Source organism: Furipterus horrens, unplaced genomic scaffold, assembly GCF_987537825.1.
Source record: "Furipterus horrens unplaced genomic scaffold, mFurHor1.1.pri manual_scaffold_6, whole genome shotgun sequence".
NCBI classification, from domain to species: Eukaryota; Metazoa; Chordata; class Mammalia; order Chiroptera; family Furipteridae; genus Furipterus; species Furipterus horrens.
The window spans coordinates 54692696-54708813 of record NW_028327176.1 but is presented as its reverse complement, the minus strand read 5'-3'; the positions used below and the strand labels follow the sequence as shown (position 1 = coordinate 54708813).

At 41.9% G+C, this 16118-nt stretch overlaps 1 protein-coding gene across 1 annotated transcript in view; it reads right to left on the bottom strand.

The window, feature by feature from the left end:
- Positions 1-2612: 2612 nt before the first annotated feature.
- Positions 2613-16118, bottom strand: part of STAMBP (STAM binding protein) — a 28761-nt gene continuing 15255 nt past the window's right edge. The window contains exons 6-10 of the mRNA XM_090281520.1: positions 14407-14531; positions 13408-13545; positions 5846-5958; positions 5107-5206; positions 2613-3644 (exon numbers count right to left, since the gene is read on the bottom strand). Coding sequence (XP_090137646.1) covers positions 3588-3644; positions 5107-5206; positions 5846-5958; positions 13408-13545; positions 14407-14531 — 533 coding nt within the window. The 3' untranslated portion in view covers positions 2613-3587. The remainder of the gene's footprint in view (positions 3645-5106; positions 5207-5845; positions 5959-13407; positions 13546-14406; positions 14532-16118) is intronic.

Sequence of the window (16118 nt, the reverse complement as noted above, 5' to 3'; positions counted from 1 at the left end):
ACAAAGTCTTAAATGTTCCAATGGTCCTGATCTAAATAGGCTTCTTAGTGCCTGAAGCAAAGTTCCTCACAAAGAGAAATAAGCCCTGACTCAGAAGTACCACTCTGGGCTCACTGGCTTGAAAGGTCTTTGGACAAATGGGTCTCCAAACCCAGGTGGAGAGAAAGCACTGAGACATGTGGTGGAGGGGGAGGGAGGCACAATGCCTACCGACAAAATGTGTTCTGGAGAACCACATCTGGTCTGGTCCTAAAACTGTTCTCAAAATCCATTTGAAACAGACCAAAACTGCAGGACTCACTGGGCCTTCATGCCATTAAAGCTTTACTCCTAGCACACTCCATTCCTCTCAACCCCTACATGAAAGTTTTTCCTTCCACTGGGGTAACTGAAACCCAGAAACAGCACTCAACAGTCAAAAGGGAGAGACATTATGATTCTAAATTCTGAGATATGCAAATGAGTTAAAACCCCCGCCTCTGAAGCTACAAATATCCACAATGACACCAGCCCCACTGGGGGACACTTCTCCCCAAGCTGTCTTTTAAGGTGTCTGGCACATAAGGCAGCATGATAAATGCTCAAGTGGTTTCTCCTTCCTCTTTGGTCTCATTTAACTATGAGTACTTGAAAGTGATCATCAAAAATGAACAAATATACAAAAAACCCACAGCCCTGCCCTAACTCCCAGCAAAGCAGCTTCCCCAGAGTCTCTGCAACTGGTGCACAGCACTTCAGAGGTCTGTGTCTCTGCAGCCAGACCCGGCCTTTCTGTTCCCCTCAGCCCAGGCCTGTAAACATGGCACTTGTGTGGCTTAGGTGACAGGGAGGCTTTCAGAAGCTCAGGAGTCAGTCTCTTTATTGAGTAGTTGTTATTTTCACCATAAACTTTCCTCAGGTTTCAGGGTCTAATTCCCTTTTATTTGCAATATTCGTTTCTTCCTTTCCCTACAACTCTGGCTCCTGTTCTCTCACCAGCTTATGCAGCCTCCCTCTTTCCTTGTCGGCTGGCTTAATAACACGAGTCTCTCCCACAGAGGTGGGGTGAAGAGAGAGACACAAGCTGTCCTGTGCAGTGCCTCTGCCATGGCCAGACAGCAGCAGGTGTGAAGAGGGCACCTGCAGCTGATTTCATGAGCCCATCTAGACACTGAGCCTTCTTGTGCACAGGTGCAGAGGTAAGAAAATGTGGCAGTTCGGTAACCGATAAGTGATCAATATGTTTGCAATGTATGATACACTCAGTTCACTTAGGCTCAACAAACATCTGCTGAATGCCTCTGACTTGCAGGGATTGAAAAGAGAGCACACGATTCTTAGGTATAAATGACTGGTGCACTGGTTTTCAACCCTGACCCTGGCTGCTGAGAATCCTAACAACCTTAGAGAAAGACAACAAAACAATCAATTTCTGGAGCCCCTGGATTTCAGTGGTGTGGGCGGAGCACAAGTATTTAAAAACTCCACAGATATTTGAATGTGTAGCCAGGGGCAAGAACTTTGTGCCCATATGTAGAAACTTCTGAATAAAGGCTAAATTTAGGTTTTAGGCAATGGAAAGCTATTGCAGGTTTTTGAGTGAGAGAGGGAAGGTGAGAATGGCTATAACATGGAAAGCTTCTCCTGAATGTACTGGGCAGAACAGATAGTCAAGAAACACTGAAGACAAAGGGAACTGGCAAAAGCCTGTTGTAATAGTTCAGGTAAAAGGCAGCACTGAGAATGAACAGAAGGGATGAACTTCATGGAAAGCACAGGACCAGGCAATGGCAGGACTGTTAGGGTCAGGTGGAAGAGTCCAGGCTGCCCTGGGGTCGCAGAAGGGAAACGGGGACAGTGACAGGTGAGGCACTCTTCCCCACTTGGCCCCACATTCCTTCCTACACTATATGACATTAGAAAGAACTTCCAGTACCTTGGAGGTTAGAAACCAAGAAAAGAACAAGAATATAGACTTGGCTTTTAGGGGAAGAGTTCAAGGACCACTAACCTAAGTGATAAAGACTGAACATATTTAGGACACAAAATTTTAAAATGAAGCAAAACTTCATAATTTTTTTTCCACAGAATTTTGATATAAAAAGAAATCTCTGCCTTCCTATCCAAGCTATTTACTATTGTGCCACCACCTGAGGGGTCACAAACAGTAACGTTATTTCTAGGCCACCTTAGAACACAAGGCTCGGCTCACAGGAAAAACACACAGGATCAACTGCAGCTTTAAACACCTTCCTAAATGTTGCCTGAGTCAGTAAAGAACAGTCAACACAAAAAATTGGTAGGGTGGGGTGGCATGGGAATGGAATCATTTATTTGGAGCATAACTTGGCACTCCACATAAAGGCTCTATTATCTTCATCTGCAAGCTTTTAGGGCATTAAGGAGGAAGTGAATGGGATGACCCACTTGAGACAGCACCAAAATGAACAGATGACTTCACAGCCCTGGATGATGGCAACAGGTAGACAACAAACACTGGACAATTCAAAGTGAACTGGGACACACCTTCATGGCAGTGCATCTCAAATTCCATATTCCCAAACAACCAGACCTTTTAGTCTGTTTAGACAATGCTTGATCAAACAGAGCTCTCGAGAGCACACATACACAAATAAGTTAACTGTTATTTTATTGTAGAGAAAAAAAATCCCGAAATATTTGTTAAATAACAATAATTCCTGAAAAAAATCATTCTTCAGGGTTTTCAAGCCTCACCATCCGGTCAGACATAGTGAGCTGTCCCTGGCCCTTGTAATAAACTTCATTAATATTGCCATAAACCACAGGAAAACCCAGAGATTTTTCTGAATGGCTTCCAAATTTCTGCATAGGTGCCCTTAATTAGTCCAGAGGTAAACAATAAACAAGTTGGCAGAGAAATTAGGAGAGCTGAAAGAAAAAAAAATGTTAGCAATTGGTGAATCTAGAACAAAGAACATATGAGTGTTCACTATACCATTTTTTTCCATTTTTTATCATCATTTGAGGATGTTTTTTATTGATCTTTGAGAGAGGAAGAGAGAGGGAGAGGGAGGGAGGTAGAAAGAGAGGTGGAGTTGGGGGGAAGGAGGAGGAGGAGGGGAGAGAGAGCAAGGCGGGGAAAGGGTGAGAGGGTGAGAGAGAGAGAGAGAGAGAGAGAGAGAGAGAGAGAGAGAGAGAGCAAGAGCAAGAAAGAGAGAGAGAGAGATTCATTGGTTGCCTCCTGTACCCACCCCATCTGGGGATGGAACTCTCAACCTAGGTTTGTGCCCCGACTGGGGATCAAACCCATAACCTTTTGGTGTATAGGACAACACTCCAACCTACTGCACCAACTGGTCAGGGCTTTATACCATTCTATCAACTTAATTTTTTAGTTACAGGCAGACTGAAAGGTTGCTTTAGCATGACTCTGCTCTTTTCCAGACTTGACTAAAAATACATTCAATTATTTCTTTTCAAGCCAGAAATAGAAAATCAGTTCTCCCCCAGGTGATACTCACTTTCTAGTCTAATAAAGCTTCCAAACTTTCTGGAAAGTTTAAATTAAGGGGATACAGTACACTGATGTGGTTTTATAGTTCTTGACAGGGATTTGAGTTAAACTCTCATCGAAGGTCTGTGACGGTAACGGCTCTGTCCACAACAGTCACGTGGCTGCAGCTCTGTAACAGGGAAAAAGAAAAGGGGAAGTCCTGGAAAATTCTGAAGTCATGTTTTAAAATTTATTACTTAAAATGCTCATTCTGGTTAGTGGTTCCCAGTCTGGAAGCCAGACTGCCACTTAACAGGCAGTTTTGCTAAGGGGTCTGGGAATCATTACTTCCGCCATCCCCTACCTCTACCCTGAACCAATGTGGGCCTGTATATCCTCATTTATTTTTCAAACATATCTATACTCTAGTCATTCAAAAGGTACACATTTATATAAAAGAATTGCTGAACTTATTGCAGTTTGTTGGGTCACTGTGTCAACCAGATAATAAAGCACACCTACCCACTCATGGGGAATGCTCTCTTTTGGCATGCAAAGGGGTCTTTATAACTGAAAACTTGGGCATTTGTGGGGGATTGTGCAGCCTCTGTTTCAACATCATGGCACCCAGGGAAGACTAACCCATTTTCTCTAATCTAATGTTTTTCTGTAAGGGTTATTTTAGCTGAATATATTTTTCCTGTTCATTGAATTTATTGGGGTGACACCGGTTAACAAAATTATACAGGTTTCAGGTGCACCATTCCACAGACTAACCTATTTTTGAACAGATCTGTTAGAAAGTTGTTTCTCATTCTCAGCTGAAAACTATCATTCCATGAGTTCTTAGTTTTAGTTCTACATAGAAATATACCCCACATCTTTTTATACAACAATTCTTCCAACATTAAAGTCAGTTCTCAGATTCTCTCTGGAGTTTATCTTCTACATACCCCCAGTTCCTTTCATGTGACAAGATGCTGTGTCTCTCCCATGTTGGTCACTTTCCAAAAGAAATCATACGCCACGGGCAGCACAGAGCGGAGCAACACTGTCACATTAGATCTGAGGGGCATACTGAAACCTGCTGATCTTACCAGCAACTGAAACTCTCTTATTCACAGAATACAACTTAGGGGAAAACACTTCCTAAGAAGGTCATAAAAATCCTTATTATCTAAATAAAATTCCAGAATCAAATATACTTTACTTGTCTTAAGTGGCTTTTTTCCTTTGATTTCAAATCTCTTACTGAAGTACAGGCTTAGCATCTGATGCTGATGAAGAAAAAAACCTACAAGAAGCCAGCTTATGGCACTATGTACTTTCTGTATATTATTTCATTTAATCCTCTTGAAAACCCTATAAAGTAGGTATTATTATTATTATCATCCCCATTTACAGGTGAGAAAGCTAGGCCCAGCAAGGTTAAGTAGCCCCATCAAAGACACACAGTCTATAAGTGGCAGAGCTGACTCCAATCTGTTCCTATGCCACACTCGCTTCCCCTGCATGTCCTTATTAGGATGATTTGGAAAGACAGGTGATAAGAGTGATCTTCTATATGGGTCAGAAAGTACAATGCACCTCATCAGCTCTGACTGGCCTCTCTGCTTGAGGCACAGCCCGATTTCTTCTATATAAATACATACACAGAAGAGTGGTGGATCCTTGCTGTGTGGATGAAATCCTTTCTGGCGACAGGAAGAAATCTCCTCTAGTCCATGATCAGTTAGTTTAAAGAATCCAGTTCTGAAAAAAAGAAAAAACAGGCCCAGAATCAAGCAAATGTGACTCCCCAGTCCCTAACACACACACACACACACACACGAGACACAAGAATCCAGTTCTGAAAAAAAGAAAAAACAGGCCCAGAATCAAGCAAATGTGACTCCCTAGTCCCTAACACACACACACACACACACACACACACACACACACCATGGTAGAGCTCATTTTGAGACACCTTCATAAGTATGCGAGCTCATAGGTCTCTTCTCTGGTGAATGAATCAGAGTTAGAGAAGGACTCATCACTGCCACCACACTAGTTTTGCTGGGGGAAGTCACAGTAAATAACAGGATTTAGAATGAAAAAAAAGTTTAACATTGAGAAATCTCATTTTGAAATTTCTAATCTGACATCCATCTCTTAAAATTCCTACTGCTTCGCATCAAACACTTCAAATTTCTTATATCCTTTTCTTAGACAAGCACCTAAGTTGTTGCTCAGGTATCTTTTTAAACAAGCATAACAGGTTTATCAGGATATGGAGCATAAAAAGAACCCTTTCAGAATAGCCAGTTAATACCACAATCTATTTTATAGAGAACAAGGTCTTAAGAATATGCCTCCTTGTAATGGCCCCCAAACTGTGTCCTATGTACTTACTCCTGGAACTTAGGGGAGCAAACAATGGCTATGGACTCCGGCAACATCATCTGATAGGAGCAGTGAGTGTGCAGGTCAACACTGGAGAGGAAGGCGGTTTGTGTGGGATGAGTCTGAGAAGAGAAAAAAAGGTCAGAGGCCCCCTCAGTGAGACTGCACAGCGAACCCTAGCCTATGCAGGAGGGTAGAGTCAAATAGATCTAAATAGCTGGCCACAACCTCCTTCCCCAGTACAGAGCCATTTGCAGCCGTGAGGGGTATGTATGAAGTTCATAATAAGTAATGAATTTCCTTTCCAGCACTGTAAACAAGTGTTGTTTAACATGAGTGTGTGAAGAGACTCATGATTTCTAATTGTTGAACTCCTCATAGCTCTCTACACAACGAGAGTCATTCATTCTGTAATAGACAGTACAGCTGCCCAATGATACTTCAAACTGAGACAAGTCAAAGACTGAATAAGCCATAGTTAGGTGAATGATTCTTCTTGATGGAGGTGTTAAAAGGTCAAACATGAGTCAGGGGCTCTAAAGGCAAAAGTAACAAAAGCAGTCCAGTGGTTAAAGCATATCATCCAGGGTGTAAGAGTCAGGGGGTGACTAGGATTTCAGTGGGTAGTTAAGGCACACAAAGGACCCAGTCTTTTTTTTTAAATAATTTATTTGTTTATTTGTTTATTTATTTATTTTTAGAGAGAGTGGGAAGGAGAAAGAGAGGAAGAGAAACATCACTGTGTGGTTGCCTCTCACTTGCACCCCCAACTGGGGATCTGTTGTACAACCTATTCATGTGCCCTGACTGGGAATCGAACCAGCGACACTTGGCTCACAGGCCGACGCTCAATCCACTGAGCCACAACAGCCAGAAGGACCCTATCTTGTTTGGGAAAAGGACCAAGATGCTGAAATTTGAGGGTAATCAGTTAAAGCACCATCTAAATGCACATTCAGTTGATCTCATTTGTTTTCAATTATTTAATGTTTTATTAACACATTCTACATAATAATGTATGTTCATCTTAGAGGTGGTGTGATTTTAGATAACAAGAATGGACAAAGAAAAGATCCAGTATGACTCAAAAAGACCACCAACCTTCACTGACAGAAAAGCACAGAAAATAAATAAGTATATTTGACCACCATTTACAAACCTGCTCTGCAAAAACTGAAGTTCCCGAGGGGCTCGTCAAAAGCACAGGCTCCTGTGCTCCACCCCTGGAAATATCCATCCTGAGAGGAAACTTTCCTTTTTTAAAAAAGCTCATTAAATGGTTCTTTATGTGCCACCGTGTCTGAGAAGCACCACCCTACAGAATACTGTGACCAGCTCACTGTGAAAGAGGTCTGCAGGAGAGGAACATGTTAGCTGAATGCAGAGAGGTCCTCACAGGGCAGGTAAGAATTTCGGTGAGCACAAGGGAAAAACAGTTTCTACCTGATAACAGCAGGACCCTACAGCCTGCTAAGGACAAATGGGCAGTGCAGCACATTTTATCCCATGGTTAGAACCAGGCATTCTAACTCGGAAGAAATGGGGCCTATACAAGCTGATCTAGGCTTCTGATCTAAAGCTGGGTTAGCTAGAAAGACAATATAGAGACACACAGCAGGGGCTCAATAAATAATTGTTAAACTAAATTTAAAACCTTGCCTTGAGCCTCTGCTTCCCTCTACTATGCCTTTTCTTTCTCCTTCCCCTCAAAATTGAGCTGCTTGAAAAAATAGTTATGTCCAGTGTGTCCAGCATGCTGGAGACAGAGGAAGGCATTTTTATGAAGAGAAAACAACATATCAAAGGAACAGAAATGAGAAGGGGAACGGATGCCGACGGCAGCCTGGGCACAGGAGCAGAGCAGCCACAGGAGAGCATGGCTAGCAAAGCCAGGCTGAGACCGGGTAAAGGAGCACCTTCAGTATTGGGTGGGGGGTTACACAATAGCTGGTAATCAATACATGACCATACAAAGCATTTGACCAGAGAACCTCATTTTCAGTTGGCAAGGAGCAAAAGGAAGACCTGATCTTTTGCATTTTCCTCTTGCCAACTGTAAGATCTGAGCACGCCCATGATCTGCTTTTGTTTATTTTTAATCCCAAGTTAGGAGGAATGGGGAAGCAATATCATGGGGGAGAAAATAGCTGAAATGCTATCAATTTAGGTTCTAAATTTGTTCCTACCTGGGCCCTCACTGATATCAGAAACCCTTTCATTCATTTGTGGTTAAGTTCTTTCTGAAGCCTAAACAGTAATTATTCACCCATCTCCAGTTCCTAAACCCCCATCTCCCTCTCTCTGGGTAGTGGATCTACATTCCACCCTTGCTGAATTCAAGATAACCTGAAATGAGTCCCCTCAACTCCTCCAAATATAACCTCAAAAATCTCTATTTCACTGTGCCTTCAGTTCTGCCTCAGAGTAATGAATGTTTTCTCTCCCATATGTGAATGTCCTTTTCCACTTTTTTTAAAGTATATTTTATTGATATGGTTACAATAGTTCCAATTTTTTCCCCTTTGCTCCCCTCTGCCCAGCACCACCCACCCCCCAGTCCATGCCCATGAGTGGTACATACAAGTTCTCTGGCTTCGCCCTTTCCTATATTATTCTTAAAAAAAAAAAAAAAGAAATTAATTAATTAATTTTTTCTTTTTCACTTTTGATTTGATACTTTCCTACCTCCATATTACCTGTCTCTCCTGCTCTCTAAAATCTCCTCCACTGGCTCACTGGTGTTAAACACACAGACAACTACATACAAGAATGGAGATAGGACTTCTGGCCAAGATGGAGGCCTAGACTGACACGCTCCGTCTCCCTCCACAACTAAGAAGGACTACAGCTACCGCAAAACCAGAAATAACCAGAAGTTCCAGAAAAAAAAAGCTACATGGAAGTCCAACGTATGAAGTTATAAAGAAGTGGTGCTCATCTGGATGGGTAGGAGAGGTGAAGCTGGGGCAGAGAGGTCAAGCTGTGCTGGCGGTGGCAGCTGCAGTGCCAGTGGCGGGACAGCGGTAATCATAGACACCCGTATATAAGGGGAGGCGAGAAGCACCTGGGGAGCACCCCCTGCTGTAAACCAAACCCGTCAGCTCGCGATTCCAACACCGGGGAAGGCAGACCCCCAATGCTTCAGACTGTGAGGGCTGGAGGGCGTGGGGATGGAGGAGGAGGCTCCCAGTCTCTCGGTGGAGAGTGAACGGCAGGAATCCATCTTGGACCCCCGCCCCCACACAAAATGCCAGTGTGGTGAGAAGGGTCGCCCGGTAGTGACAAGTGCATGGGGCTCCGCCCCCTATAGCGTAGGAGGTGTGACAGCCCCGCCAAGGAAGCAAAGGTAAACACAAAATGGTCAGGATGGCACAGATCATGATAGAGATCCCAGTGACACAGCTGACCAGGCAGCAAATATCTAATCTAACAGCTCAGGAGATAGGAAATCTTTCTGAGGCTCAGTTCAGAGCTTTGCTTATAAAAATCCATACAGACCTAATAGCAGATCTTAAACAAGATGGGGAAGGAATGAAGGCTAGTCCTGCTGAAATGAATGAAAACACATACAAAACTAGCGGTGAGGGAAAGAAAACCATGAATCAAATCAATAAATCGAAACATAGGGAAGGAACAAACAACCAGTGCAGAAAGAGGAAAAGTGAGGAAAATGAGGAGAGGCTCAGAAACCTAAGGGACAGCTATACGCGGGCCAACATCCAAATCATAGGGTTGCCAGAAGGTGAAGAAGAAGAACTAGAAATTGAAAAATTATGTGAAAAAATATTGAACTTCCCTAACTTGGGGAAGGAAATAGACTTACAGGTCCAGGAAGCACAGAGAGTTTCAAAATAACTGGACCCAGGGAGAACCATACCAAGACACATTATAATCAAAATGTCAAAAATTAAGGATAAAGAGAGAATCTTAAAAGCAGCAAGAGAGAAGAAGAGTATTACATACAAAGGAGTCCCAATAAGAATATTAGCTGATTTCTCAAAAGAATCTCTGCAGGCAAGAAGAGACTGGCAAGAAATATTCAAAGAAACGAAAAGCAAAAACCTACAACCACGGTTACTCTATCCAGCGAAGCTGTCATTCAGAATAGAAGAACAGAGAAAGTGCTTTCAGGACAAAGTAAAACTGAAGGAGTTCATCAGATCCAAACCACTGTTATATGAAATGTTAAAGGCACTTGTTTAGGAGAAAGAGGATCAAAACTATGACCATTAAAATGAAAACTGTATCAGAACAACCAACAACAAAAGCTAGGGAATCAAAAGAAAGGCAGACTAAGTAGGCAACGAGAGTGGGAAAAGAATTATAGGTTTGGGGAACACTATGGGGGGAGGTCAGCAGGGATGGGGCAAGGGGGAAAGGCAGGGAGATGGTACAGAAATTAAGCATAGTAGGAGCGAGTGGAGTAGACAGGAAGATGTTGAGAAGAACTATATGCACAACCAATGGGCATGGACTAAGAGGAGGGGACAACTGGAGGGAAGGGAGGTCACTGGATGGAGGGGAATAAAGGGAAAAGAAATTGGGACAACTGTAACAGCATAATCAATAAAACATATTTAAAAAAAAAGAAAAGAGTGGAGATAAACCTTAAAAATGTTGAACAAAAGCAGCCAGACACAAAAGAATACATAGTATGTAATTCTATTTGTATAAACCTTATAACCGGGCAAAACTAAACATCCCCTTTAGGAATACATATTTAGGTGGTAAAACTATATAAAAAGGAAGTCAGGACAGGGAGAAAGTGTGACTGGCAGGAGACTCAGGGTGGGAGTGTGCCTCTGGCGATTCTCTATTTCTTGTAGTTTGTGTACACAGATGTTTGCTAAATGATCCATAAGTTAGTTTATGTACTTTTATATATATTTCAAATGTAAAGGTTTTAAAAAAAACAAAGTCAAAATAAAACACATGTTTAAGCTTTTCATACTAAACCATAAGTCAAGCAAATCTTCTCTCAACCTGGCTACCCCTTCAGCTCCCTGACATCTCATCTCTTTCCTTTTTTTTCCTTTAGAACTGAGCTCTTCAGAAAATTAGTGTGTATTTTTCACTATCACCACAACCTCAATTCCCATTACTTCTTAAACCCTTATAAGCTACTGCCACCACTGCCTAAAACTCACTAAATCAAGATCATTAGTGACTTCCCCAAATCCAGTAGGTTCATGCGGGCCTTCGTTATTCTAGAGCTCTCTGCAGCATGTGACATAGTTAATATACTGAAGTTTCTTCTTAAAACGTTCCTCCTCCTTTGACTTCTGTGCCTTAACACTACCCTCACCTTTCTCTTATGCCTCTTTGCTTTACTGCTGCCGACTTCCTATGTACCCTCAGTAGCCTCTCCCCTAGGCTGCCGGTGAATCTCTTCTTGCTCTCTGCTCTGCAACAGTTTCAAGGCTTCCAAGGTCAGCTCTATGCAGAGGTTCCCAGATCTCTTTACTGCTTTGCTTTGCTTCCAAGTTCCAGCCACATTTCCAACTGCCTGATAACTATCTTCACCAATTTAATGTCTCTCTGGTGCCATCATCATGCTCAGAACGGAACACCAAAGTGAGCCCTCCCCTCCTGGAGCCCCTGTTTCTGCTTAAGGGATGCTCACTGCCACTCCCGTGAGTCAGGCACCAAGTCTAAGTCATCACTGCCTTTTACTCATCATCTTCTCTTACTCATTCCCCACAGCCTCTGAAATCCTACACTCATCTCCTCCTACCTAAACACAATGCCATCACCCTAGCTCTCATTACAGTAGTCCTTCTATATCGCGGTTCACTTATCGCTGCCTCACTGTATCAAGGGATTTTAAAAAATATTATATTTAATTATTCATCACAGATTTTTCGCTATATCGTGGGATTTCGCGGTACTGTATATGTATGTTGTTAAAGTTACGTAGGTTTAAGAGTATAGAATATGTTTAAGAACATAAGTAGTGTTTATAAAAGTGTGGAAGAGGTTAATAAGGGAGTGGGAAAGGTTAATAAGGGACTGGGAACAGTTTATAAGTGTGTGGGAAGGGTTTACAAAGCCTTAAAATATATTTAAATACTAAAATAAATGTAAGGTTCCTACTTCACAGATTTTCACCTATTGTGGGGTGTTCTAGAACATAATACCCGCGATAAGTGAGGGAATACTGTATTAGAATTTATCACCACACTAATCTCTTAAATGATCTCCTTGCCTCAACTTACCTTAAAAATGCCTTTGTTTTAAATTTTTAAATTTTCTAAAGTGTGGCTTTGATCACGTCATTGCTCTGCTCCAAATGTTACGACAACTGTGTTTCACACCTGCGACTAATATAATATGGCAACTATGCTAATAAAAAGAAGAAAGAAATCATCACAAGTAAAGAAAAAAAACCCAAAACTTTAAATAATTCTCCATTTCCTAAAAAGGAGAACTATTCTTCCTGTTTATCCAATGTGTCACAGTAAAGCTTATCTACTATCATTTCCTGACATGAGCCACAAACTCCAGCAAATGGGACACTCAATGCTCCAGGAACACAGCCTGTCTATTCCAGTGCCTTCCCCTCCATTTGGAACTCTCCCTTGGATTATCTTGTCAAAATTCTAGTAAATCATAGCAAGTGTGGTCCTTCCCTCCTCTCAATTCCACTGGGCTCTCTTTGCTCCCCTTGAGGACCTTAGCACATCTGCCTCATCTGAGGAGTTATAACTTGTTCATGTGTCTAATCTCCTTCATGAGACTAAAATCGTGTCTTACTCAAATCTGTATCCCCGGGCAGATAAGAAACACGTTTTCTATCCAGTGGAGATACACAATGAAAGGCAAACATTCATGTAATTAAACTGAATAAAAGACATAGGCACATGGGAATGCCTCACAGGTCAGAATTCCCCAAATTCTAACATACAAGTGTGAGTAATCTTCCCAAATCCAGAAATGAGCTGACTTGTTTGTATTTAACCCTGGCACACAATATGAGTTGTGAGAGTGAGGAATTGAAAAGAAACAGAAAGAAAAATGAAGAAATAATATTTAGGGATAGAATTATATTTTACCAGAATATGACCAAAATATATGCAGACACTTGAAAATCACCTATTTAGGGGTCCTTCTGATTTACATAAGGTTATGTGCTGCTTTAAGAAAAACCAAATGCAAACATTTGAATTAACTTCCTTGGCTCATTCAAAATACTTTGATTTATATACTTGTAGGAACATATATAGTATGTATGAAGCAGGCACAGTTCATGTCCACTTAAATTCTAGGCCAGCATCCCATGACCATTCATACTCACAAGGAAACTGGGGCTTTAGGAAAACAAAATTATTTTTATTAAAAAAATTTTTTTTTTTTAAATAAAAAATTTAAAAGCCCTAAGTAGTTCCCAGAAATCAACACTGGAGTAACAAGCAGTCCTGTATGCTAGAGAAGTCAAGTCTGTATCCAAGGGAGGGAAACACAATCATTTAAATAATCTGGATAGAATTCACTTGGCTCAAAGAAAAAAACTAGCAGTGTGTTTATAACATTGTGAGAAAAGAGACTAACCCTGAGAGCTCGGAATTGCTTACATGAATCCAGCCCAGTGTGATGAGGCCCTGCTGATCCTGTATGAGGAAAAGCTCCTCTTCATTTTCCGTGTTGCAGTAATCAGACCCAGCACTTTGCTTGGGGATGAGAACGTGGGTGATGGTAAATTCATTCCTCATCTGTCAAAGGAGGAAACAGCTCATCATAATTCCCTGGCACTCATGCAACCCCCTCTGCCACAGCAGCAGAAAGTTAAACATCTATGTAAGGAAAGGCCCTTCCCATCACAGTATACTTCTTGCTCCAAGCCCCTCACCTTGTGGTTCACAATCTTGGCTATTTCCGTGCATTGCCCTGGGGGCACTCTGCAAAGTTACAGATGCCCACAGCCCTGGGGGAATTTCCTGCTACAGTGAAATGGGTCTACTTGTGGTTCTCGAGAAGCTCCCCATATAGCACCATCTCTCTTCCTCTGCTCATGCTTAGTTTCCCTTCCCTGTTTCTTAAGTCCTCATCCTTTAAGGCTTAGTTTAAGTCTATTCCACTTCATTCAGCAATTAGTACTGGGTTCTGTAAATGCCTCTGTTTAATATTTCCTTCTTCCAAAGTTCTTAGTGCTCATGTTGTACATACTATTCAGAATGCTCTTTGTCTTTTGGTGTGTATCTCCATCTTTCCAAAGTGCTTGGGTACTTCCTGTGGACACATGCTATGTGCTTTATATATTTCATATCCCCAGGTCCTACCCTAAAGCAGGTGCTTAAAAAAATGATGTGCAGGTAATGACTGGATCTTCCCACCAAGCATAGAAGTAGGTATTCCCTATTATTAGCATTCAAATAATCAGTTCAATTCAAGGGCCTCTGAAAATCAATCAAGTACAGTTATCAGATTCAAAGTGACATCTGCATTATGCTGTCCATGGTCCTTTCAGCAGACAGGTCAGTGCAAAGAGTAACTGACCCTCTTGCCTTCTCTGAGAGCCAGAGGGGGCCAAGGGGGAAGAAACAGTCTTAGCTCAGGAAAGCACTTGTTTTTACCAGTTTTCCACAGAGGATGCCACATGTCTCTACTCCGCGTGCAGTGTTGGCGCTGGCTAGCTGCAGAAACTGCGGGCACAGCCTCCCGGGCACCACCACGTGGCGCAGCCCATTGATTGTAGGAGCTGCAATGGAGAGAGGGGGGAAGTGTGAGACCATGGGCACAGCCTCCTCAAGCCAATTCAGAGCTGGCAACCCTGGGATAGCAATGCCAAATCACTACCACCCGCACCCTCCCCCTTCCCCTGTCAACTTCAGGCAGTGAGTGGGAATCTCATCCTAAATGGCAGAAGAAAGAGGGTTGTAAAGTCTCTTCTCCAACCTCTGGCTACAGCTGTTGGGAGTGTGTTATTTCAAGAGAAGAGGCTTCAATCATTCAAGTTAAGACAAGGGTAAACTACTACTTAAAAGAAGTTTCTGAGCTATTCAGAAATTCTCTGTCACCATCTAATACAAAGAATGAAAAAAAAACCTCATTCAATTAAACTTTAACTTTCATTTTAAATCTCTTTAATCTAAGATAAGAATATCAAAGAGTATGCCTTTCAAAGAAATACACCGGGATATATTCTAGATAAATGGGAAGTAATTTGGGTAACAACTCACTTCTGAATTTATTAATTTAGAAGAAAGTTAAAAGGATAAAACAAAACAAAAAAATTCTGGTCCTCAAAAAAGGAATGCACAAACAAAGCAGCTTATAAGCCTGTTTGAGAATGCCAAGAATGGACCCAGAGCCTGACTGGCGTGGCTCTGTTGGTTGGGCGTCATCCTGCAAAACAAGGGATCTCCTGGTTTGATCCCCGGTCAGGGCACACACCTGGGTTGTGGGTTTGGTTCCCGACTGGGGGATGTATGAGAAGCAACTGATCAAAGTTTCTCTCTCACATCAATGTTTCTCTCCTTCGCTTTCTCCCTCCCTTCCTCTCTCTCTAAAAATAAATAGAATCTTTAAAAAAATTAAAAAAAAAAAAATGAACCCAGTCCCTGAACACCAGGGAGAAACCTATGAAAGAGACAGCAGGCTAAAATCAGGAGGCATCTTTCACAGTCAATTTTTCATTAAAAAAAAAAGGAAAAAAAGGATGTTTTGCTTTTGCACATTCAACAGCAAGATCTGAAATGCTGGAGAGGTAACACTGTCAGACCAAGAGCCAAGCAGTCACATGGCAATCTGATGATGTGATCTGAGGGCTCTGAATTAAGGTTTGGCACAGTCCTTCCTTTTCAATTCAATAATCACTTACCAAGCAGACACAGTGCTCAGCCCACAGGGAACATAAAAAAAGAATAACAATCAAACCCTAACCCTCCAAGACGGCAAAATCTAGTTATTGACAAATGACTGTACTATTAGGTAATGACCTCAACTGCATTACAGATAATAAGAACTCTGGGACTTTTAAGAACAAAATCAATCTGATTGAAGGGAAGGGGATCTGGAAAAACTTTAGATAATCAGGAAAAGATAGAGAAAGGAGATTTTAGGTTCAGGGCAAATGTTAACAAGCTTCTTTGGATAAGACAGTCCAGGAACTGTTCTGAGAAAGTGAGAGTTCAATTTGACCAAAGTATAGAATATGTATGAAGGAAGAGTAGTGAGAGACAAGTCTGCCAAATATGTGAGGGAAATACCTTAAAGGCCAGGCTTCAGAGTCTAGCACCCCTTGCCCATTCTTACATTGTCCTTTTAAGTGGATATTCTGCAAAGC